Source organism: Mobula birostris, chromosome 27 (genome assembly GCF_030028105.1).
Source record: "Mobula birostris isolate sMobBir1 chromosome 27, sMobBir1.hap1, whole genome shotgun sequence".
In the NCBI taxonomy this organism is placed as follows: Eukaryota; Metazoa; Chordata; class Chondrichthyes; order Myliobatiformes; family Myliobatidae; genus Mobula; species Mobula birostris.
The window spans coordinates 14,098,887-14,123,856 of NC_092396.1; the positions used below are offsets into that span (position 1 = coordinate 14,098,887).

At 41.9% G+C, this 24,970-nt stretch overlaps 1 protein-coding gene across 8 annotated transcripts in view; it reads left to right on the forward strand.

Moving 5' to 3' along the window:
• tp73 (tumor protein p73) overlaps nucleotides 1-24,970 on the forward strand; it is a 213,708-nt gene that overhangs the window by 123,752 nt on the left and 64,986 nt on the right. For 7 of the 8 annotated variants that reach the window (XM_072244921.1, XM_072244925.1, XM_072244918.1 and 4 more), the window contains one exon: nucleotides 23,537-23,782. The exons of the other annotated variant lie outside the window; for it this stretch is intronic. In XM_072244921.1, the coding sequence (XP_072101022.1) occupies nucleotides 23,537-23,782 (246 nt within the window). The remainder of the gene's footprint in view (nucleotides 1-23,536; nucleotides 23,783-24,970) is intronic. 8 annotated transcript variants of the gene reach the window in all.

Sequence of the window (24,970 nt, forward strand, 5' to 3'; positions counted from 1 at the left end):
ACCTGTTTTATGCCTTGGACCAATATCATTAAGAAAGGGGTCTATGGATGTCAAGTTGGGAAACTCCGGAATAGGGCATCTACTTTTTGTCTCCTTCACTAATATTAGTCTCCATCTGAACTCTTGTTATCCTCTGCTTCTACTATTCTCCTGATATTGACAAGTAAGGGTGGGTAGTGGAAAAGGCTTTGATGGATAGACTAGAGATTAGCTTTATTTGTCACATGTACATTGAAACATCAAAACATACAAAGAAATGTGGCTTTGCATCAAATCAAATCAACAAGGATTGTGCCGGGCAGCCCGCAAGTATTGCAATGCTTCCAGCACTAACAGAGCATGCCCACAACTTACCATAACGATACGTATTTGCAATGTGGGGGGCAACCAGAGCACCCATTCACAGCTTGACTTCTCCCCACTTTTCCTCTAGCACCTTATGCTCCTCCAAGAGTGAGACCTTGTTATACTCCAGCGAACCCCAATTGATGATTGTTGGCACTGTAAAAGTGATGTGCTAACCACTACGCTATTGTGCTATTGTTGCTGGAGGAATGTTTCCAATTTTTCTTATCTTTCTCTTTCATATCTATCCAGATATGATGGGCAGAGTATGCTCTGAGCTGAAGTAGGAAGTGCTTCTGGACTAAAGTAGAGGGAAATCAGGAAACAGGAATGTTGGGGAAAATTAGGAGGGGAGGAAGATCATAATCAGAGGCACAGACTGGAGACAGGAAACCCAAATTTAGTGAGTTAGTAGGGAAGGGAATATCATTGCTCAGTCATGATTTTCATGTAATAAAATAAACTGGAGGAACACAGTGGGTGAAGCAGCATCTATGGCAGCAAAGAAAACATTTTGGGTCAAGAAGCAAGATTCTGACCTGAAACTTCGACAGTGTCGCTTGACCTGAGGAGCTCCTCCAGTGGTTTGTTCTTTGTTCCAGATTCTAGTGTTTGTAGTCCCCTTTGTCTCTCTGGTTAACATCTGATCTTACACCAGAGAAAAGCTCTTCTTATTTATCATCTCCTTGAAGTGCTGAAGAAACACAGCTTCTGAAGATTTTAATTCTTGCCTCCTTTTAGCTGGCATAGTATTCATATAAAGTTGTGAACAAAAACAGGGATATGGGTATCACAAGTCTGTAATTTGTAGCACACTACAAAATATTATCAAAATAAGTAAAACATCTTTATGTTAAAGGGATTGGAATTCAAAAATGGGAAAGTGATACTTCCCTTGTACAAAGCCTCAGTCAGGCTACCATTTGGATTCTAATTCTTTGCACACTAAACTTTATTGACTTTGGAGTAAATACCATTAAATTCACTAGAAGGAAACCAGGACTCAAAAAGCATTAAATTGTGTCCAACTTTGTGAGCATAACTCAATTTCCCTTGAGTTGAGATTTTTGAAAAGTCCAAATGTCAAATATAAAATTTGTAAGTGACTTGTAAGACAAGAAACAGATAAACTATTTCCTCAAGTGACGGGGGTCCCGAACAAGATGTCCATTTTTAAAATTAGACCTAGATTTTCTAAGAGAGAAGTCACAAAATACTTCACAGAAAATGCAATGAGAATCTAAAGCACAACCCAAAAAAAATTAAGGATGCTGGTATTCAATTCAAAAATTTTCAAAAGTGAGATTGATAAACTGTTGTTAGATAAGTGTTACAAAGGATATAGAGCAAAGGCAGATATAACTTTAGAAACGGATCAGCAACAGTTTGATTACCTTCTCTTTATCCAATGTTTCTACCTCTGCAGGCACCATTATGAATTTATACCCGACCCATTGACATGAGCAGACCCATTGATGGTGAGAGGTAGAGAAGCAAGAAAATGGCCAAAATACAGCCCTGTCACACTTACTGTTGACAAGAAGAGGGCGCCCCTTGACCTTTTCCATCAAATTCTCCAGCTGTTTAGTCTGTTAAAAGTATAAATTGAAAATTTGTTTCAGTGAGATATTAAATGACATGTTAAATAATTATGTCATTTATGACATGTCATTTAATCTTACTGAAACAATTTCTCAGCTTAATATCTTACTGACTTAATAGTAACTAGTTAATTATCATTAATAATTTAGTGAGTGTACAAAAACTTGGCAAAGGGAGTATAATGTAGGAAAATATGACATTGTTCACTTAAGGAGGAAGAAAAAGTATTTTTAAATAGGGAAAGGATGCCGAGAGCTGAGCATAAGGCATCTGGGATCCTTGTGCATGAAACACAGCAAGCTAGGATACAATTGCAGCAGATCATAGGGGAGGTTAATGGAATGTTGTCCACGATTTCAAAAGGTTTGGAGTATACAAATAAGGGAGTTTTACTGCAAATATGCAAAACGCTTGTGAGACCCCATGTAAAGTATGATAAAAAAGTTTGATTGTTCTATTAAAGGAAAGCTCTTTCATTGGAAATGGATCAATGTCATTAGTATGAGTCAAGGTATGGAAAGAAAGGAACACACAGAAAATGCTGGAGGAAATCAGGTCAGGCAGCATCTATGGAAAAGACAGAGTCGATGTTTTGGGCCCAAAACTTTGACTGTTTACTCTTTTCCATAGATGCTGTTTGATCTTCTAAGTTCTTCCAGCACTTTGTGTGTTTTGCTTTGGATTTCCAGCATCTGCAGATTTTCTCATGTTTATGGAAGGAAAGGATACATTTTGGGACTCAGCTTACTGGAGTGTAGAAGAATGAGAGATAACATCATGAACCATGAAACACTTTTTTCTGGAACTAGACAGGATAAATGCTGAGGAATGGTTCTTCCCTTGGGAGAACCCACAACAATAAGTCATGGCCTTGGAATATGTGGGCATCTGTCTAAAACCAAGGTGAGGAAGAATTTCTTTTCAGAGGTTTGTGAATCTTTACAATACTTTACCATGGAGGCCTCTGGGTGCAAAATCATAGTTATAGAATTGTACAGCATAGAAATATGTCATTCGGTCAAACTCATTCATAGCCTTCTATGCCCAGGTGATTCAAATGCTCATATAGACACTGAAATGCTGTTAGCAACTCAGCTTCAACCACACTCTCAAATAATACATTCCATTCAAATACATAAGAGTTGTCTCTATTAAGTTGATGATAGCCACTTTCATATATGGTAGGTTTCTGCAAGTTTCTGGACAAAGGAGCAGACTACATGATTAGCAGATTAGCAGTGTGTGATTATTTCTAGAGTTGCAACCATAAAATAAATACATTCAATATGATGTAAAAGGGGGAAAAGTATGAAACAATCAAGTTTTTAGATTTAATAAGACAAAGACTTTCCACCACAAATTAGGTAAATATGTTGCTGAAAAATAGATGATCACTAGATAGTGTTCACAAAGGAATGTTCTCTGATCCAGAGCTGGTTTATATTTCTGAGGGGTAAATATTCTGGGTGCCAAACCAATATCAGTTATGTATGACTGAAGAGGTAAGTGATATCATAAAGTCAAAAGTAAAAAATGTACAAGAAAACAAACACTAGTAAAAATCCAGGAAAGAACAAAAGAAAGTGTTGGAACAGATGATGAAAGCTACAAAAAGGATAGAGGAAAAAAATTAAGTGGGATATTTAAATCAAGACAAAAAAAATTACATTTCCCTTAGAAAACATGGGTGTTCACAAACAATGGGCACTCTCTCAAAACTAAGAATGGTGGGATTATAATTGTATTTAACTTTCTGCTATTTGCTCACTATCAATTGCATCCCAACAAAACCAGTAATGAAATGGAAACTGGGACTCTGCAAAATTAAAATAATCAAAGTAATAGTGTCAAAAAATAGCAATGGCACTAAAAGAAGTTGATCTTCATGAAACTGTGGCTTCATCCCAGAGTTTTAAAGGAATCCACCGAGAACATTCTGGATAGCTTAATTTGTAATCTTACAATATTCTAATAATTCAGGAATCATTCCTTGTGGGCACATGGCCAAGTAGTTAAGGCATTGGGCTAGCTACCTGAAGGTCGTGAGTTCAAGCCCCAGCCGAGGGAACATGTTGTGTCCTTGAGCAAGGCACTTAATCACACATTGCTCTGCGACAACACTGGTGCCAAGCTGTATGGGTCCTAATGCCCTTCCCTTGGACAACATCGGTGTCATGGAGAGGGGAGACTTGCAGCATGGGCAACTGCTGGTCTTCCGTATAACCTTGTCCAGGCCTGCGCCCTGGAGAGTGAAGGCTTTCCAGGCGCAGATCCATGGTCTCGCAACATTTGGAATGTTAAAAGGCCTGAACAGATTAGATATGGCAAAGTTTCTTCTTTTTAGGGGAGTCTAGAATAAGATGGATTGAATGACGTGCATTTAGAACAGAGCTCCGGAGAAACTACTTCAGTCAGAACGTGGTAAATCTGTGGAATTTGTTGCGATGAGTGGCTGTGGAGGCCAAGTGAATGGGTACATTTAAGGCAGAAATAGGTAGCTTCGTGATTATCCAGGGCATCAAAGGGTATGGGGAGAAGGCAGGGGAGTGGGGATGACTGGAAGAATTGGATCAGCCATGATTGAATGGCGGAGCAGACTCGATGGGCCAAATGGCCTACTTCTGCTCCTATACCTTATGGTCTTAAGACTAACGGATGCCTTTACATTCCTTTTGAACTCAGGAAAGTGAGAGAACTCAAGAAATTGTAGTTTATTTATAAAGGGGAAATTACTAATGTTTGTAATTAAGACTTAATGACTCTAAAACACTTTCAGCTGATCAGGGAGAGCCAGCATGGATTTGTGAAGGGTGGGTCATCCCTGATGAAACTGATTTTTTTTTAGACAGCAGACTTCCTTCAGGACTTGACTGTACAGCAAGCAATACAGTTGAAATATAGGGCAGGAGATCATACTGAAAAGGTGCAACCTCTGGTGTTCCACAGTAATCTGTGTGAGTGGCACAGCTCTTCACTATGCTGCATGTGAAAGTTTTCCAGTGAAACAATGATAGTTGGCTTTGTAAGCAGAGTAGGAAGAACCATTAATTTGTTAATGAATGATGTACAGGACAAGCTGTAACATTAAAAGTATTACATTAGCTAGGATATCATTATAGGGTAAAATAGGATCCTAGGGCCAAATTCTGTCATTTGTTTCTGTATTCAAAAGATGGTTCTTTTTCAAATTAATAATATAGTATCTTTTATGTCCACTGAAGAATGTGAATAGGCTCTTATCTAAAAGACATTATCTTCGACATTACTGTACTAGACTGTCAACAAATATTATATCTGCAAGTTGCAGGAATAAGTATTGAACACACAACCCTGAGAAACGAGTGTTCCCAACTGAACCACAGATAAAAAGCTGGAAATCATTCAAAAATCAGGGTCCATCTCCCTCAGTATTTGGCTACATTTAATATCTTCAGTGTGGATTAGAAAATAAATCTCCTTGGAGCTTTCCTGCCATTACTTTCCTCCTCAAGCACACGGATTGTAACTACCCATTGACCCAGGAATTGTCTTTCCAGCTACGTAATGTAGGAGCAAATATAGTCACTGACTCAGTTCACATTCACTGCCTGAGTGGTTATCACGTCAGAGGTGCAGAACAGAGAGGACAAATAAACTATCTATAGGTTAGAAGATCCATACTTCTTGTTCCTCATTCTTTCCCTTGGCTCTTGAATTGAAAACAATGAGAACAGTTCTCTCAACAATACAATAGTTTAGCCCTTTTCTAATGATTAGGAGAGAAAAGTCAATTAGAAGTTGTTGTACTTGTGTTCATAGAAAGTTCTGAAGGTCAAGATTGAAGCATGGACCCCATATGGAATCCCTTCATCAAAAGAATAACCAAGATCGTAGCATAATTTCAGGCCCTCCAACTCACCGTGTCTTTGCCAACCATGAAACCAGTCTGAACTAATCCTATCTACCTGCTCATGGTCTATATCTCATCATCCCACCTATTCATGCACAAGAGAAAATCTGCAGATGCTGGAGGAACTATGCAGGCCAGGCAGCATCTATGGAAAAAAAAGTTCAGTCGACATTTCAGGCTGGGATGAAGGGTCTCAGCCCAAAATGTTGACTGAACTCTTTTTCAAAGATGCTGCCTGGCCTGCCAAGTTCCTCCAGCATTTTGTGTGTGTTGCCACCTATTCATGTGGCTGTTTAAATCTAAAATGTTGCTATCTTATCTGCTCCCACCACCTTCCCAGTAGCATATTCCAGGCAGCATCCACTCTGTTTTTAAAAAATAATTGTCTTGCAAATCTCCTTTAAAATTTCACCATCTCACCTTAAATCTGTGCCCTCTAGTATTTGACATTTCCACTCTGGAGGGAAAATAATTCGACTATCTATTATGTCTGAAATTTTATATTCTTCTATCAGGTTGCCTCTCAACCTCCTATGCACCAGAGATTTCAGCTTGGAGGAAGGACAATACAAGGTTGTCAGCCTCTCCTTGTAGCTAATATTCTCCAATCCAGGCATCATCTTGGTGAACATTTGCACCTTTTCCAGATCCTCCACATCCTTCCTACAGTGTGATGATGAGAACAGATTACAATACTCCAGATATGGCTTAACCAAAATGTTATACAGCAGCAGCTTGACTTGCCAACATTTGTACTCAATGCCCTGATTGATAAAATATCCTCTCTTCAAATACCGGTGGATATAAATCACTGTTAACTGCTGCTTTTTATGGCATGTTGAAAGACAGATAGTCCAAATGTGTTCGCATTCATCAGCTGCATTGCTCTTTCCTGTGCATGTATGTGCCTGTGTCTGTGTTGTTGTTTGTGTGAAAGTTATGCAGTGAAAATTCATCTCAGCTTCTTCTGTGACTTCAGTCTAGTGTAGTTTGCCAGTACTGTTAGCTCAAAGGCAGACGGCCCAAGTAGAAGGGCAAAGGGAAAAATAACCATCATAAAATATAACTTGGCCAAGGAGCAAAGATCCAACCATAGTTATTGCCCACTCACTACATCTCTCATTTTTTTTACTGCTGGAAACACACTGTTGACCAACTTGTATTAATCCAAATAAAACAAAAAATGCTAGGAGAACTTAACTGATGTGGCAGTTTCTACAAACAAAGAAATAACCCTGTTCCACTTTCCACAAATGTGCCTAACCTGCTGAATTTTGAAGGATTTAATATTTCAGTTAATTTAATGCAAATGTGAACACTTTTTCTCATTTTAACTATATTTTTTCTGTTGGTCAAGGGAAAAGAAGAGCATTGAAAGAGGAGAATATTGCACATTTGAAACAATTAATGTATGAAGCATTTAAAATAGCATCATTCTCAAATTTCAAGATCTTCTGAAGTATTTTACTGCCAATGATGTAACAGTCAAGTGTAGTCACAGCTGCAGTGCAGAAAATGAGCCAGTTTATTCAGAGAATTACAATGGATAAATAACCATTTTTTATATTGAGGGATTAAATATAGCTCATGATTTAGGGTAAATTGTTTTGCTCTTCAATACAACAAAATGAGGAACAAAAACAGAAAAACTGGAAGAACTTGGATAAGCTAAATCTGTGGAAAAAGAAACTGGCCAACATTTCAAGTCAGTGACCCATTCTCAGAAATCAATTTGTTTCAGTTTTATTTGTTCTTTGATGGAGTCTTTATGTCCATCAGAGAAGGCAGATGAGCTATTGGGTTAACCCCTGAGCCCAAAGATGACACCTCCAACAATGGAGTACTTCACTCGAATATCTTGGCCGATTATTTATTTATTGAGATACAGTTCAGAATAGGCCCTTCCGGCCCTTCGAGCCACGCTGCCCAGCAATCCCCAATTTAATCCAAGCCTAATCACAGAACAACTTAAGCATTTTAAGACAAATAAATCAACCGTTTTAAGCTGAAGTGAAATTGTTCATTACATTATATTTTTCACCAATTTTTTATCTTCTTTTTGCATTCCCACTGTGACCTGTCATTTACATCACCTAAAAGCACAGGACTTTTTCACACCTGGGTTCCTGTTGCAGCACATATATAAAAAAAATTTTACTTTAGCTCAAAGGCAGTGATGAAATTTAATTGTTTGAGAATATTATTTGCATTCTAAGTCATACTATATTCCCTGGTATTAAAACAATAGTTACTTGTAATCCTTGTTCTCTTCAGACAACTGAACTTCCACCAAGTAAATACTTTGTATTTTACCATTAGTAATTGCTGTGCTCTTCTCACTGGCCAATTACATTCAACTCTAATTGTAAACTATGATAGTGAACAGAGATGCAGAGTTCACCATACCAGTTGGTTAGCTTCATTGCTAGTGTGCTGTGCACTGTCATAGTTGGCATATTCGAAACAAATTCATGCAAAATCAGTTTACAAGCATGATACCAAAATTAAGAGGACAATTATTAGACCCGACTAACAGACACTAAAGAACATAGTGAAGACCGGGACCTGACTCCTAGGATCTTCAAGATTATATATGGGAGGGCTAAAGTGAACAGGCATAAAGATAAGATGTTTACTTACAAGGTCTTATATTAAAAAAATTGAGTGAGACCCCTTTGCTGTCAGCAGTATAGCCCAACTGTTAGCACATTTCATTCTCAGTTTGAAGATTCTCAATTCAAATTGCATTCAAGGAATGTAAGAGCAACCATCTGGGCTGATGCCCAGTGCAGTACAGAGGGTGCATTGCACCATCTGAGGTGCAACCTTTCAAGTGAGCTGTGACTACCTGCCACTTCAGCTAGACTTAAAACATTCAGTGGTTTATTTTGGACAAGCTTGACATCTATCCAATATTTATCCCTCAACAATACGTTTCTGAAAATGAAGAGATCTGGTTACTTTCACTGGTTACAATGTGTTTGGCACATGCTTAAGAAAACAGGGAAAGTGTTAAATAAATTCTAATTTGACATTCTTAAGGCTTGGATTTTTCAGCTTAATTTTGGTTGCATTTCGACAAGTTAATTTCTATATGTTTTTAAATTAGCATTTGGCAAAAATTACTAATTTTGGTTACTAATGGAACTGCTGTTGACGGAATGCAGCTTTCAACCTCTATGAACATAATCAACTCAAAATATCAACAATGTCATGACTTGATGTGAGTTAATAAAGATAGTTAGTGAAGCTGTGAATTAAAACCTGCTTATCCTGACTTAACCTGTTGCAAGAAAGATAAGGTTGTTATTGTAGGTGATTTTAACTTTACACATATTGACTGGGACTCCCATCTTGTAAAAATATGGGACTGAGTCTGTGTTCAGGAAAGGTTCCTTAATCAGTACTAGAAGCTTCAACAATAGAGTATGCGATACTTAATCCCCTCTTAGAGAATAAGACAGGGCAGGTGAAAGAAGTTTGTGTAGGGGAACACTTTGCATCTAGTGATCATAATGCCATTGGTTTAAAGTAAATATTGGAATTGATAGGTCTGGTCTGCAGGTTGAGATTCTAAATTGGAGAAAGGCCAAATTTGATGATATTGGAAAGGATCTGGCTAGTGTGGATTGGGACAGGCTGTTTTCTAGCAAAGGTGTACTTGATAAGTGAGAGGCCTTCAAAAGTGAAATTTTGAGAGTACAAAGCTTGTATGTGCCTGTCAGAATAAAAGGTGAGGATAACAGGTTTAGGGAACCTTGGTTTTCAAGAACTATTGAGACCTGATTAAGGAAAAAATAAGGAGGTGCATAGCTGTTGTAGATAGGTAGAAACAAATTGGGTGTTTATGGAGTATAAGAAATTCAGGAGAACATTTAAGAAAGAAATCAGGAGGGCTGAAAGAAGGCATGAGGTTGCCCTAGCAGACAAGGTGGAGGAGAATCTGAAGGAATTTTACAGATATGTTAAGAGCAAAAGGATTGCAAGGGACAAAATTGGTCCTTTGGAAGATCAGAATGGTAATCCATGCACAGAGCTGAAAGAGATGGGGGAGATCTTAAACAGAATTTTTGGATCTGTATTTCCTCAAGAGATGGATACAGTGCCTATAGAAGTAAGGCAAAGCAACGGTGAGGTCGTGGTCCCTATACAGATTACAAAGGAGGAGGTGTTTCCTGTCCGGAGGCAAATTAGGGTGGATAAATCCCCAGGGCCTGACAAAGTGTTCCCTTGGACCCTATGGGAGACAAGTGCAGAAATTGCAGGGACCCAAGCAGAGATATTTAAATCATCCTTAGCGGCAGGTAAGGTATCAGAGGATTGGAGGATAGCTAATGTTGTTCCACTGTTTAAAAAAGGCTCTAAAAATAAACCAGGAAATTATAACCGCTGAGTCTGACATCAATTGTGGGAAGGTTATTGGAAGATATTCTAAGAGACCGAAAAGATGAGTATTTGGATAGACATGGACTGATTAGGGATGGTCAGCATGGTTTTATGCATGGTAGGCTTTGTCTAACCAATCTTACAGAGTTTTTCAAGGAAGTGACCGGGAAAGTGGATGAAGCAATACTGTGGATGTTATCTACATAGAATTAAGTAAGGCTGTGAACAAGGTCACTAATGGGAGGTTGATCAAGAAGATTCAGTCACCGGGCATTCAAGATGAGATAGTAAATTGGATTTGACGTTGGCTTTGTGGGGAAGCCAGAAGGTGGTAGTAGATGGTTACCTCTCTAACTGGAGGCCTGTGACTAGTAGACTACTGCAGAGTTCGGTGTTGGGTCCGCTGTTGCTTGTGGTCTATATCAATGATCTGGATGATAATGTAGTTAACTGGATTAGCAAATTTTGGAATCAGAATCAGGATTAATATCACTGGCAAATGTCGCAAAATTTGCTTTGCGGCAGCAGTACAATGCAATACATAATAATAGAGAAAAAGCTGTGAATTGCAGTAAGTATATAACATGCTGCAGTTAAATTAAATAAGTACTGCAAATATAGAAATAAAAAAGAAATGAGATAGTGTTCATGGGTTCAATGTCCACTCAGGAATCAGATGGCAGAGGGGAAGAAGCTGTCCTGAATCATTGAGTATGTGCCTTCATGCTTCTGTAGCTCCTTCCTGATGGTAGCAATGAGAACAAGGCATAACCTGGGTGTCGGGGTGTCCTTAAATGTTGAACGCTGCCCTTTTGAGACATCACTCCTAGAAGGTGTCCTGGATACTACGCAGACAAGTGCTCATGTTGGAGCTGACTAAGCTTACAGCTTTCTGCAGCTTACTTCAATCCTGTACAGTAGCCCGCACCTCCCGCATACCAAAGGGTGATGCAGCCAGTTAGGATACTGTCCTGCCCTCCACAGTGCACCTGGAACTTGAAATTGCTCACTCTTTCCACTTCTGATCCCTCTATGATAACTAGTGTGTCTTCTCTCATCTTACCCTTTCTGAAGTCCACAATCAGTTCTTTGGTCTTCCTGACGTTGAATACAACAATTAGGTATCTGTATTGTCTAGGTGATCCAAGGCACGGTGAAGAGCCAATGAGATCATGTCCACGTATAACTACTGTGGCGATAGGCAAATTGCAGTGGGTCCATGTCCTTGCTGAGACAGGAGTTAATTCTAGCCATAACCAACATGTCAAGGCAGTTCATCACCATAGGTGTAAGTGCTACCGGGCGATAGTTATTAAGGCAGCTCACCCTGTTCTTCTTGGGTGCTGGTATAATGGTTGCCCTTTTGAAATAGGTGGGAACTTCTGACTGTAGCAAGGAAATATTGAAAATGTCATTGAACCTCTGCCAGTTGGTTGGCACAGGTTTTCAAAGTCCTACCAGGTACTCCATAGGAGCCTGTAACCCTCTTGAAAGACAGCCTGATGTTGGCCTCTGAGACAGCGATCACAGGGTCACCAGGTGCTGCAGGGAACCACGTAGCTGTAGTTTTATTCTCCCTTTCAAAGCGAGCATAATAGGCTTTGAGCTTGTCTAGGAGTGAGGCTTCACTGCCATTCATGTGTTAGGGTTCACTTTGTAGGAAGTAACGGCCTGCAAACCCTGCCAGAGTTGACATGCTTCTGATTTTGCCTCCAACCTCATTCAGAATTGTTCCTTTGCTCTTGAAATAGCCCTCCATAAGTCATACCTGGTTTTCTTGTACAGACCTGGGTCACTAGACTTGAAAAGCACAGATCTAGCTTTCAGCAGGCTTTGAACCTCCTGGTTCATCCACAGCTTTTTGATTTGGGCATGTACAGTAAGTTCTTGAAGGCACACACTCATCCACACAGGTTTTAATGAAGTTAGTGATAGCCGTGGCATACTCATTCAGATTCAAAGAAGAATCTCTGAGTACAGACCAGTCCAGCCATTCAAAGCAGGCCCGTAAGTGTTCCTGCGCCTCCCTTGCCCATATCTTCTTGGTCCACACTACTGGTGCTGCAGTCTTCAGTCGCTGCCTATACTTGGGGAGTAGAAGTACAGCCAGGTGATCAGACTTTCCAAACTGTTGGTGTGGGATAGCATGGTAAGTGCTTGATGGTGGTGTAACAGGGGTCCATTGTGTTGCTTTCTCTGGTACCATAAGCGATTTAATTATTTCAAGACTTTTTCAATCTGACCTGATTAAAGTCCCCCATAATGATGGGGAAGGCATCTGGATGTGCTGTTTCATCCTTGTTGATTACATCACTCAGTTTGCCTAGAGCCTGCATCACTGGCCTGAGGTGGGAGGAGCACTACAACCAAGATGTTGGCTGAAATTTCCTTTGGCAGATAAGAAGGATGAAACTTGATCCAAGTCAGGTGAACAGGACTGGGACAGAATCAGCACAAGGAATTGATTATAAAGCACACTCCAGCTCCTCTGCCTTTGGAAAAACTCAACAATCCTATCTTGATGTTGCATTGTGAACCCATCAATCTGAATCAGTGCATCCGAAATGGAATAGATTAGCCAAGATTCCATGAAACAAGCTGGTCCTAAAGTCCCTCTAGTACAGCACTCTAGTCTGACATCCATGGATGACACCAAGATTGGGGGTGTGGTGGACAGTGAGGAAGGCTAAGGAGGGAAAATGGGCTGAAAAATAGCAGATGGCATTTAATACAGACAAGTTTTGCACTTTGGTAGGACCAGCCAGGGTAGGTCTTACACAGTGAACGGTAGGGCACTGAGGAGTGTGGTAGAACAAAGTGGACTGAGAATGCAAATCCATAATTCATTGAAAGTGGTGGCACAGGTAGAGATGGTCATAAAAAAAGCTTTTGGCAGACTGGGCTTCATAGATCAAAGTATTGAATACAGGAGATGGGATGTTATGTTGAAGTTGTATAAGACATCAGCAAGGTCCAATTAGGAGATTGTGTACAGTTTTGGTCACCTACCAACAGGAAAGATGGAAATAAGGTTGAAAGAGTACAGAGAAAATTTACAAGGATATTGCCAGGATTGGAAGACCTGAGTTACGAGGAAAGATTGAATAGGTTAGGACTTTATTCCTTGGAACATAGAAGATTGAGGGGAGATTTGACAGAGATATAAAAAAAAATTATAGGGGGCATAAATAACCATGCACAACAACTGAAGCAAGTTTCCTTAGCAACCTGCTAGAAGAATAAGTTTAGCACCAAAGTATCACATAAGTCTCACATATTTGATTGGTTTTCAGTCACTGAGGTTGCTGTCTACTTGTTTACATGCTGGAATCAGTTTCTGCTAGGTTACCTTGTCTCAGAAGAAAAACCTTGCAGAGTTAACACTGAGTCCTCACTCTCATCATCACATACCTGTTGGGTTTTTTTTTTACACAGTTTCTGCCACACTCTATTCTTCCATTTGTTTGACAAACTTCCTTAGATGCACGGTGGGGAGTATCCTAACTGGTTGCATCACAGCCTGGTGTGGAAACACCAATGCCCAGAAATAGAAAAGGCTACAGAAAGTGGTGGGTACCACCCAGTACATCACATGCAAAGTCCTCCCCACCATTGAGCACATTTACATGGAGCACTGCCACAAGAAAGCAGCATCCATCATCAAAGACCCTCACCATCCAGGACATGCTGTCTTCTTGCTAATACCATTAGGTGACAGGGTACAGGAGCCTTGGGTCCCACATCCCCAGGTTCAGGAACAGTTAGTACTCCTTAACTATCAGGCTTCTGAACCAGTGTAGATAACTTCATTCAACTCAAATCTGAACTGATTCCACAACCTACAGACTCGCTTTCAAGGACTACTACAACTCATGTTGTCAGTATGTGTGCCCATATTTATTTATTTAGCACTGTTTGTCTTCCTTTGTACATTGGTTGTTTGTCAGTCATTATTTATGCATAGTATTTCATAAATTCTATTGTATCCATTTTCCTCTAAATGCCTGCAAGATAGTCAATCTAAAGGTGGTACATGGTGACATATACGTACTTAAACGATAATAAATTTACTTTGACTTACTTTCACATTGACTCTTCACCACCATCTGGTAGCACTGAGTGCATCTCACACTGTTCTGTATGTATACTTTGAAAACCTCATGAGCACCCTGGATGCAAATATAATTACTACATTGTTAATATTTCTTGTTGTCATTGTTTTGTTTTGGACTTTTTTTTTCAAATCAGTCTCAAGGGTTCTAACATGTTTAATAGGTTAAAGCCAAACAAGTAAAGGCCAAATCATTCTTTAATCAGATTGGTAAGAAAGTGCAACTCACATTTTACATGTAATGTTTGAGGAAAGTGGTATTCAACCATTTAAAGAGAAGTTAGTAAAATGCATGATGTAGAATAGAATGATATTTTGACAAAGTAACTGAGGGTGAGAAGAGTTCAAAGTAAATTTATTGTCAAAGTACATATACTGTATGTCACCGTATACAACCAAGAGATTTATTTTCTATAAATCCAGAACAGAATCAATGAAAGATCACACCAACTTGGGCATTCAACCAGTGTTCAAAAGACAGCAAACTATGCAAATACAAAAAGAAAGAAATAATAATAATAAATATTGAGAACACAATGAATAGTCCATGAAGATGAGTCCATAGGTTGTGGGAACATTTCAATGATGGGGCAAACGAAGCTGAGTGGAATTATCCCCTTTGGTTCTACAGCCTGATGAGGGGTAATAACTGTTCCTGAACCTGGTGGTGAGAGTCCTGAGGCTCCTGTACCTCCTTCCTGATGGCAGCAGTGAGAAGAGAGCATGTCCTGGGTGGTGGAGGGTTCCTGATGATAGATGATGCTTTTCTGCAACAACGCTTCATGCATGTAGATGTGCTCAATGGTGGGGAGGGCTTTACCTATTATGGACTTGGCCACTACTTTCGTAGGATTTTCTGTTCCAGGGCATTGATGTTTCCAGAGCAGGCTGTGATGCAGCCAATCAATATACCCTCCGCAACACATCTATAGAGGTGTGTCAAAGTTTTAGATACCTCATGAAGAACCCAAAAACCAGCTCATGAGTAAAGCCTACGTTTCTTTACTGTAAATTCTATGTATCCTGAACTTTGGTCTGTAAAAGAGCAGAAAGGCAACACTCCTAAACAGGCTTCCATTTATAAATGATGTACCTGTGAGTGTGAATCACAACTCGTATGTTTATGTGTGTTTTATCTGCAAGTCACAGCTGTTTGTCTCACATTACCAATACATGTAGTCATTAGGGGAGGCTTCCCACTGACTTCTGAATTCTGCTTCAAGCACAGTCTCATCAGTCTGACTCTAAAGCTTTTCTGTAGGGCTCAATCTGACTCACAAATGCAGCTGAAAACATATAATCGCTAAATGTGCTACTTGAACACTTCCCATAGGTTCTGTGCAATAAAGAGTACAAGATGGCATGCCCACTTTGAGAATCCAGCAATAGAATTATATAACGTAAATGAAGTACTTTACACATTGTGCCTTAGAATAATCCAATTGGTCCTACTCCAGTACTCTTGTGGCCCTTCAGCCACTTGTCACACCACCCATATTAGCTGCTAAGATGTAGTTGTTAAGGTAAACAGCTGAGTCTGTAGAAATTGTGTGGTCACAGAACTTACTCCTACTCATATTTTGGAATTATTTGTTTCTTTCTTTATTGAGATATAGCACAGAGTAGGTTCTTCCAACACTTCAAGCTGCACCACCCAATTTAACCCTAGACCAATCACAGGACAATTTACCTCCCAATAAATTCAACTTTGGACTGTGGGAGGAAACTGGAGCACCCAGAGGAAACTCACACCGTCATGGAGAGAACATACAATTCCTTCCAGATGGTGGTGGGTATTGAACTCGGGTCGCTGATACTGTAAAGCTACCATGAGATACTGTGACATTATTGCCATACTGATTGCATTGCAGCATTGTGTTGAAATGGAGCACAGAAATCTGACTTGTTGCCCTCTTCACTAGTTCATCATCTCTATCTGATAGTTGAGGGACACGTGTGTACTCTGATCCCCATTACTGTCATGACATAGCAAGTTACTAATGTTCCCTATTTTGGGTGGGAACTAGTGCCCATAAATGTTCTAAGGTTCATTTAATATCAGTATGTATATGAAGCACCTTCAATAACTCCAAAAGACTGAGGTTAGGTAAAATACCGAAAGGCTTTTATTCGCTGTACAATACGACCTCCACGGTGAGTGTCTGCCCCCGGACTGAGGGGGAGGGGCAAGGCAAAACACCTTCATACAGGAATCTGTGGGAGGAGCCACAGGGGCAGTCAGCAGAGGGGCATGTCCAGTTAACCCAGTTACAACATATATATGGTTTACCACATTCACCCCTCCTTTTTTTAAAAAGAGTCCCGTGGGGTGAAGTGACTGACAATATTTACAACAAGTATACTTACAGGTCAAGTCTATCAGGCGGTCGAGTCCGTCGCCATGATCTACGTAGCACTGGTGGTGATTGCATCGGCGACGGCGGTTGTGCTGGCTCCGGCCTGACTTGAGGTGCCAGCACGTTAGGCATTGTTAATCCTTCATGCGTGTGTGTCGCGCCCGGTATGGGAGTGTCATGTGGTGTCTGTGTAGGGTTTGGAGTGTGCGGTGTCTCGTGGGTACATACATCAGTGGGTACGGGGTCAATAGTCACCGCGGAGTGTTCAGGGTAGGGGCCCGGTGCTCCTGCGGGCACCAGGTCGCGGATGGAGACCGTGTCCTCCTGCCCATCAGGTAAAACCACATAGGCATACTGAGGGTTCGCATGGAGTAAGTGAACCCTCTCGACCATCGGGGAGTATTTATTGCTCCTCGCATGTTTCCGGAGCAGCACTGGCCCCGGGGACGTCAGCCAAGTTGGTAGGGTGGTCCCCGTGGTCGACTTTCTGAGAAATGAAAAGAGCCACTCATGAGGGGTGGCATTGGTGGACGTGCATAACAGGGAGCGGATGGAGTGGAGTGCCTCGGGAAGGACCTTCGGCCAGCAAGAGACTGGCAGTCTCTTTGACCTGAGGGCTAAGAGTGTGGCTTTCCACACCGTGGCATTCTCCTTCTCCACCTGTTCATTCCCCCGGGGATTATAGCTCGTGATCCTACTAGTTGCAATTCCCCTAGCTAGTAGGTATTGGCGCAGCTCGTCACTCATAAACGAGGACCCCCTGTCACTGTGGATATAGCATGGGTATCCGAACAGAGTGAAGAGCTTGCGCAGCGCTTTTATAACTGACGTGGTAGTGGTGTCGGGGCAGGGGATGGCGAAGGGGAACCGCGAGTACTCGTCAATAACGTTAAGAAAGTACACATTGCGGTCGGTGGAGGGAAGGGGGCCCTTAAAGTCAACACTCAGTCGCTCAAAGGGGTGGGTGGCCTTGATGAATTGTGCCTTTTCGGGTCGATAGAAGTGCGGTTTGCACCCTGCGCAGTCTTGGCAGTCCCTGGTCATCGTCCCGATCTCCTTAAGGGAATCAGGCAGGTTCCGGGCTTTCACGAAGTGGAAAAGCCGGGTGACCCCCGGGTGGCAAAGATCTACGTGTAGGGCATATAGCCGGTCGATCTGCGCGCTGGTGCACATTCCCCAGGATAGGGCATCGGCGGGCTCACTGAGCTTCCCAGGCCTGTACCTGATGTCATAGTTGTAGGTGGAGAGTTCGATTCTCCACCTCAGAATTTTATCGTTTTTTGATTTTGCCCCGCTGTTGGTTATTAAACATGAATGCGACTGAGCGCTGGTCAGTTAGCAGGGTGAATCTTTTGCCGGCGAGGTAGTGCCTCCAGTGCCTAATAGCTTCCACTGTGGCCTGGGCCTCTTTCTCCACTGCGGAGTGCCGAAGTTCAGGGCCTTGAAGAGTACGGGACAAGAACGGCACCAGTCTTCCTGCCTGGTTGAGGGTAGCAGCCAGTGCGAAGTCGGAGGTGTCACTCTCCACTTGGAAGGGAATGGCCTCATCCACCGCATGCATTGCTGCTTTGGCAATGTCCCCTTTTATACGGCTGAAGGCCGTGCGGGCCTCGGCTGAGAGGGGGAATGTGGTGGGCTTGACCAGGGGGCGGGCCTTGTCTGCGTAGTTAGAGACCCATTGGGCGTAATATGAAAAGAAGCCCAGGCACCTTTTGAGTGCTCTGAGGGTGTTGGGAAGAGGGATTTCCAACAGGGGGCGCATACGGCCGGGGTCAGGGCCAATGACTCCATTCTCCACGACACACCCAAGGATAGCAAGTCGGGTGGTCCGGAATACACACTTGTCCTTGTTATAGGTGAGGTTGAGAGCTTTGGCCGCTTGGAGAAATTTTTGGAGGTTGTTGTCGTGATCCTGCCGGCCGTGACCGCAGATGGTGATGTTATCCAGATATGAGAACGTGGCCTTCAGTTGGCACTGGTCCACCATCCGGTCCATTGCCCTCTGGAGGACAGATACACCATTCGTGACACCGAAGAGGACGCGCAGGAATTGATAAAGCCTGCCGTCCGCCTCGAAGGCAGTGTAAGGGCGGTCCTCCCGGCGGATGGGGAGCTGATGGTAAGCGGATTTTAGGTCTATGGTCGAGTACACCTTGTACTGTGCTATCTGATTGACCATATCCGCGATGCGGGGTAGAGGGTAGGCGTCGAGCTGCGTGAACCTATTGATGGTCTGGCTATAGTCCACGACCATCCTATTCTTCTCCCCGTTCCGAACAACGACCACTTGCGCCCTCCAAGGACTTGTGCTTGCCTCAATGACCCCCTCCCTGAGCAGCCGCTGCACCTCCGACTTAATGAAGGCTCTGTCCCCGGCGCTGTACCTCCTGCTTTTAGTTGCCACAGGTTTACAGTCGGGGGTCAGGTTGGTGAACAGCGGTGAGGGAGGGATCCTGAGGGTGGAGAGGCCGCAAGTGGTGTCGGTAGTGTGGCAGTTGGCATGATATTGGGTGGGATGCGCGGGACGGTGTGTGTGTGTGGTCAGTAGCGGGGTACGTGACATATCTCTACAAAACAGGGGATTTATGACAGTAATTGGTGGGAGGGGCCCATCATACTTCATTGTCACGCTTTTCAGGTGGCTCTGGAAGTCGAGCCCCAATAGCACAGGGGCACACAGTTGAGGCATAAGCAGTAACGTAAAGACTCGATATTCTGTGCCCTGCACCACCAGTGTCGCTACACAACCCTCCCCCGGATGTCTGTTGTATGCGACCCGGAAACCATGGTGACCCTCTGACTTACCGGCCATATCATGAGTCCACAATGCTGTACAATACGACCTCCATGGTGAGTGTCTGCCCCCGGACTGAGGGGGAGGGGCAAGGCGAAACACCTTTATACAGGAATCTGTGGGAGGAGCCACAGGGGCAGTCAGCAGAGGGGCGTGTCCGGACAGTTAACCCAGTTACAACATCTATATGGTTTACCACAGTATACAGTGCACAACCTGAAATATGTACTCTTGACAGATACTCTTGTCCAGGAACACCACTGGGATTGTGAAACGGGCCCGGCAGAGATTGCACTTTCTGAGGAAGCTTAAACAAGCATCACTCCCCACTAACATCTTAACTGCATTCTACAGAGGTGTGGTTGAGAGTGTGCTGGCCTTTTGCATCACAACCTGGTACTCCAGCTGCAGTGCTGTCGACAAAAAAGCCTTGCAGAGGGTGTTTAGGGGAGCAGAGAAGGTTATTGGGGTCTCCCTACCTTCTGTCCAAGACCTCTTTTAGAGTCAATGCCTCCAGAAGACACGGTACATCATAAAAGACCCCTCACACCCTCTCCATGAACTGTTTGTTCTTCTGCCATCAGGCAAACATTACAGGAGCATCAAAACTAAAACCACAAGGCTACTAAACAGCTTCATCCCACAGGCAGTCAGACTGCTAAATAACTGCTCCACCTGACTCTGCTTTGGACACTTTTAACTTGCACTGGACACTTATAACTTGATTTTAACTGACATGTGGCTGTTGTGTTTTACTATTTAATGTTATGTTTATTATTTAGTGTTGCATTTGTTATGTTATGATTGCGCTGCTCCTGAGAAACGCTCTCATTTTGCCCTGCAGAGCTGATGTATGGTTAGAATGACAATAAAGTTTTTTCAATCTTGAATTTTGAATATCCACAAAACAAGAAACACCATAGAATGAATGACAGAAACTTAGAAGGCCCGGAGACCCCCAACCCCCTCCCTTTGCACAAGCAGCTGTAAAAGCATTGATCCTCTCCCTCCACACCCACACCAGCAGAAGCACTGACCAACCCCCCCCCCCGCCCCCCCAACAATGCAAGCAACAGCATAAGCCCCAAGGAGTCCTTGATCCAGGATCTGTCAAACCTACAGTCTGCAAACCAGCTCTTCAGTATTTCAGACAGGATCGCTCTCCCAGCGAGGGAGAGATAGATCGCTCCTGCAACAACGAGAGCGGAGACCAGCAATTCACTCTTCCAATGATACAATCACTGCCTGTTCATGACTGGCTAAAATTTTAATTCACTTGGATGGAGCAATTTTATTATTTTGTAGCTTCAAGTGCAGTATTGAATTTTTAAAACAACAATTTTGGTAAAGGACTGGCAAATACAAAAAAAATAAACACACCACAAAGTAGTTATCCAGCGGTGCAGAGATGTATCAGGTGCCCCTAAAAAGCAATGTTTCTCTGCTTTGAGGCACCCCTCATCTGAAACACCTCAACCAACTTTAAATAAGACCATTACCTCAAAGTAGTGAAGCCTCTTCACCAATGAGTGACCTGAGGCATTCTCTGCCACTCAAATGTCCCAAGGCAAAATTGCACACTTCAACACTGTCAAAGGAAGTAGATAAATTTTTCAAAGATTTGGGAATTGTGTTGATAGTTTCTTGATTACTAGGGGCATCAAAGGTTACAGGGAGAGGGCAGGAGAATGAGGTTCAAAGGGAAAATAAATCAGCCATGATGGGATTGTAGAGCAGACTCATTAGGCCAAATGGCCTACTTCTGCTCCTATGTCTGATGGTCTTCGGGACATATTGGGAAAGTAGCACAGAAGAGGAAACAAGGCCCAAGACAGATCAGGGATAATCACTTTGAATGACAAGAGAAACCTAAGTCCAAGATAGCCCCCCCTTCTTATGCCCTTTTTAATGATCTCCATGGGTGCTGTGTTATTCTCTATCCTGGAGGTTGTTTAGATGCAGTGATACTGATTTGTCAGTAATGGTCGATGAACTAAATAATGTGGAGCTATAAAAAAGACTGGATTTAAATTCTGTCAGTCCATGACCTAATGGCACGAATATTGATATTTTTTTTCTTCCAGTAAAATAAACTCCCTCACCCTCCCCTCTTCTGTTATTCCCTACTCTTCCTTTTACCTTTTCCACCTGCCTGTCACCTCATCCTGGGTCCCCTCCTCCTTCCCTTTCTCTTATTGTCCACTCTCCTATCAGATTCCTGCCTCTCCTGCCCTTTACCTTTCCCACCTACCTGGCTTCACTAATCACCTTGTAGCTATCCTCCTTCCCCTCTCCCCACCTTTTTATTCTGGTGTCTTCCCACTTCCTTTTCAGTCTTGAAGAAGGGTCTCAGCCCAAAACATCGACTGTTCATTTCCATCGATGCTGCCAAACCTGTCAAGTTCCTCCAGCATTTTGTGTGTATTGCTTTAGATTCTCTACAATAGCTCTGTTGCCATCATTGGCTTCAGCACTGTTTGATCAGAAAGACGATTCCTGCTCTTATAAACTCTCCTGGCTGATATGCAGTATGCAGAAGTCAAACTGATTTCAATGATGATGCACTAGCTTGGAAAAATAGCTTGCTGAAGTGCTGCCCCTGTACTGATCACAAGGAATGGCTGCTTTAATGGAGATGGCAGATAGTAACAATTGTAATGTGGCACACTTTATTATACTGACTGAAGGGAGATTGGGACATTGAATGGATTTCTTGTTTTGAGCAGAGAAACCAGGCACAGTAGTCAGACTGAAATAACAGTCTGTCACTTGATCCTTCTGCTCTTGCCACATCATCAGCACAGAACAGCATTGACTTCCAAGTACTTCTGAGCCAAGCTCAAAGATCAACAGCACAAGTTGTGCATCAATTGTGAGAGGAGCCCAGGTTTTGTCTTGTTCACCAATTTTACACCCAAAGTAGAGCTCAGAAGCTTTCTTAATAAGAGGAGTCATGCTCTATCTTTGAGATTTAATTGTATATGCCACAAATATAACAGAAAGTATGACTGTTGCAGCATTGGCGAGATATTTTGCTATCAGAAGTACTCCTGAAAATACTTTATTATACTGACTACACACAATACACTATGAGCATAGAGCATGTGAATCAACACGATCGCAAACCGATTATACATGTAAACGTAATGTGTAGAACGATACTTTTATAGCCCTTCTAAAGCCTGTCCTGCCATGCAGCATCCGCCCTGCCTAAGCATGCCCAGGCACGCCTGGACAAGATAGAAAACTTTTCAGCTTGCATTGTGGGCAACATTTTAATTGACTTGAATAATGAACTGAAATAACAAATGTAGGTAATTTTTAAAAAAAGATGCGTGATAAGGAAATTTCATGGTGATTTTCATAAACAGCCCAAAGTCCAGAAGATACACCCAGAAGTATTCAGGAAGCAAAACCTTTGTTGCCCAGTGCAATTATTGATATAAGAGCTTTTCATGTTAATACCATCAAGAAAGGAGAAAAGTAAGGTGCTCGAGGGAGTGTTTTTTTAATTGAATAAATAATAAAACTTTCTTGCTTATTTGATACTTTTAGATATTTTTAACAAAAGACTTTTCACCTTGAGCTTTTTTAAAAACTTAATTCGAACTGATACTTACTCCTTGAAAGATGTTTTCAATTCTTTTTTCATGCATTTTTACAAGCTGCTGTGTTTACCTGGAGTTATATGAATTAAATACAAAAAACTGAATTCAGATTTCTGCTGCAATTGGCAAGAAGCTAGAAGTAATCTGAAGCCAGAAACAAAACTCCAAAAAAACATCAAATCAGAGATGAGTAGTCAGAAAAAAGAACAAGAAATATAAAACTAGAAGCTGATAGTTCTACCTCCATATTTGTCCAAGAATATATTTATAATTAATTATTTGGCAAGTCTTTACATGGGGCAACAAGAAAAAAAAAGGATTCCAGGAGCTGAACTGCACTGACAGCTGCCTGATGTGTGTTTTCTTAATAGTCTAAAATAAGTGGATGTTGCAAGTCCTTACCTGGTTGTTTCTCTTCTTATCCCCACCCCTTTCCCTCTGTAGTCCCAGTTTAATTTGCTAAACAGCAGCATGGAACAGAGTATCACCAACCGTGCATCTTCCGCCAGCCCTTACAACTCGGAGCACACATCGAATGTCCCAACGCCATCTCCCTACTCGCAACCAAGCTCTACGTTTGACACAATGTCGCCTGCTCCGGCTATCCCCTCCAACACAGACTACCCAGGACCACATTTATTTGAAGTCACTTTTCAGCAATCAAGTACTGCAAAATCAGCTACCTGGACTGTAAGTCTGATCTTTCATATTTTAATCAGCATTCAATGTTAAGTAAAATAATTATATAGAAAGAATCTGGTGCTTATTAATACACCAGCAACAATCAAAGGAATGTTTTTAGTCTCAGTTTCTGGGAATATTTCCTTTGTTTCTTCCTTACCTAAGTGTGATGTCCAACTGATGTCTTACTGAGTTAGTGCAAGTTCTAAACTTAGTGTGCTGTTCAAATACTATTGTTGCTTTTAATGTGTCTCGTCTGCAGCTCAACTAAATTGCCTGACAGCAGATATCTGTCTTTGCAACAGAAATATAATTTTGAACTGTATCCTGACCAGAAATGAAATGGAATGAAAGATTCTCAAACTTTTCGAACTGAAACATTTTCACTTCCTCCAACGAGAAAAGTCAAAGTACTTTTAATTGTGAAAATTGGTTTTAACACTCGTCTAGAGAATCCATTTTTTTAACAGCCTTTATATATTTTAAAGATTATGTCTTGCAGCAAGACGTGACTGAACATGCTTGCAATCCAGGCACATGTTAGATGTTGCTTGTGTTATCTCCTGGAGGGAGGTGTTCAGACTTGCTGCAGACGAGTAAGCATCCTTTCCAACAGTAGGAGAAGCGCGGCTCCCTGTCTGCTGGTAACCGACGGGATAATTAGTGTTTTTCTCAAGTGCAATTTAAAATGTACTGCTCTTCCTTGTCTGCAAAAGGACTCACCACAATGTAAAGAGCAGGCAGGCAGGCTGTCGATTAGGTTGTTGTGAGTGGCAGCAGTTAACTCTAGCAAAAATTGAAGATGCTGACTTTTCATTAAAATCAGAATGACATCTATAATTTAACTGTTTCAGTTCCTTTCTCTTACATTTACATTGAGACCAGGTAGAAAGCAAGATTAGTTGATAATACCATATTGTTATCAGGATATCTGTTCCAAACCACACCTCAGCTCTTGTTGTGATATAGTTAATGCCCCACCCTAGTACCCTGTGGTTCCCACAGCATCAGCATTGCTTAAACCCTTTCTGCCTGCTGGGTCTCTCAACCTTCTAGCTGCAGGAGATTCCAAACAGGAACTTAACATTGTAGATTCATAGCTAAGAATTTGGGCATCCTACCACCACTTACTGCACTGTTATTTGGAAAGCAAGGTGCTGACGTTCAAAATGTTCATGATTATTTTGATGGCAGTGA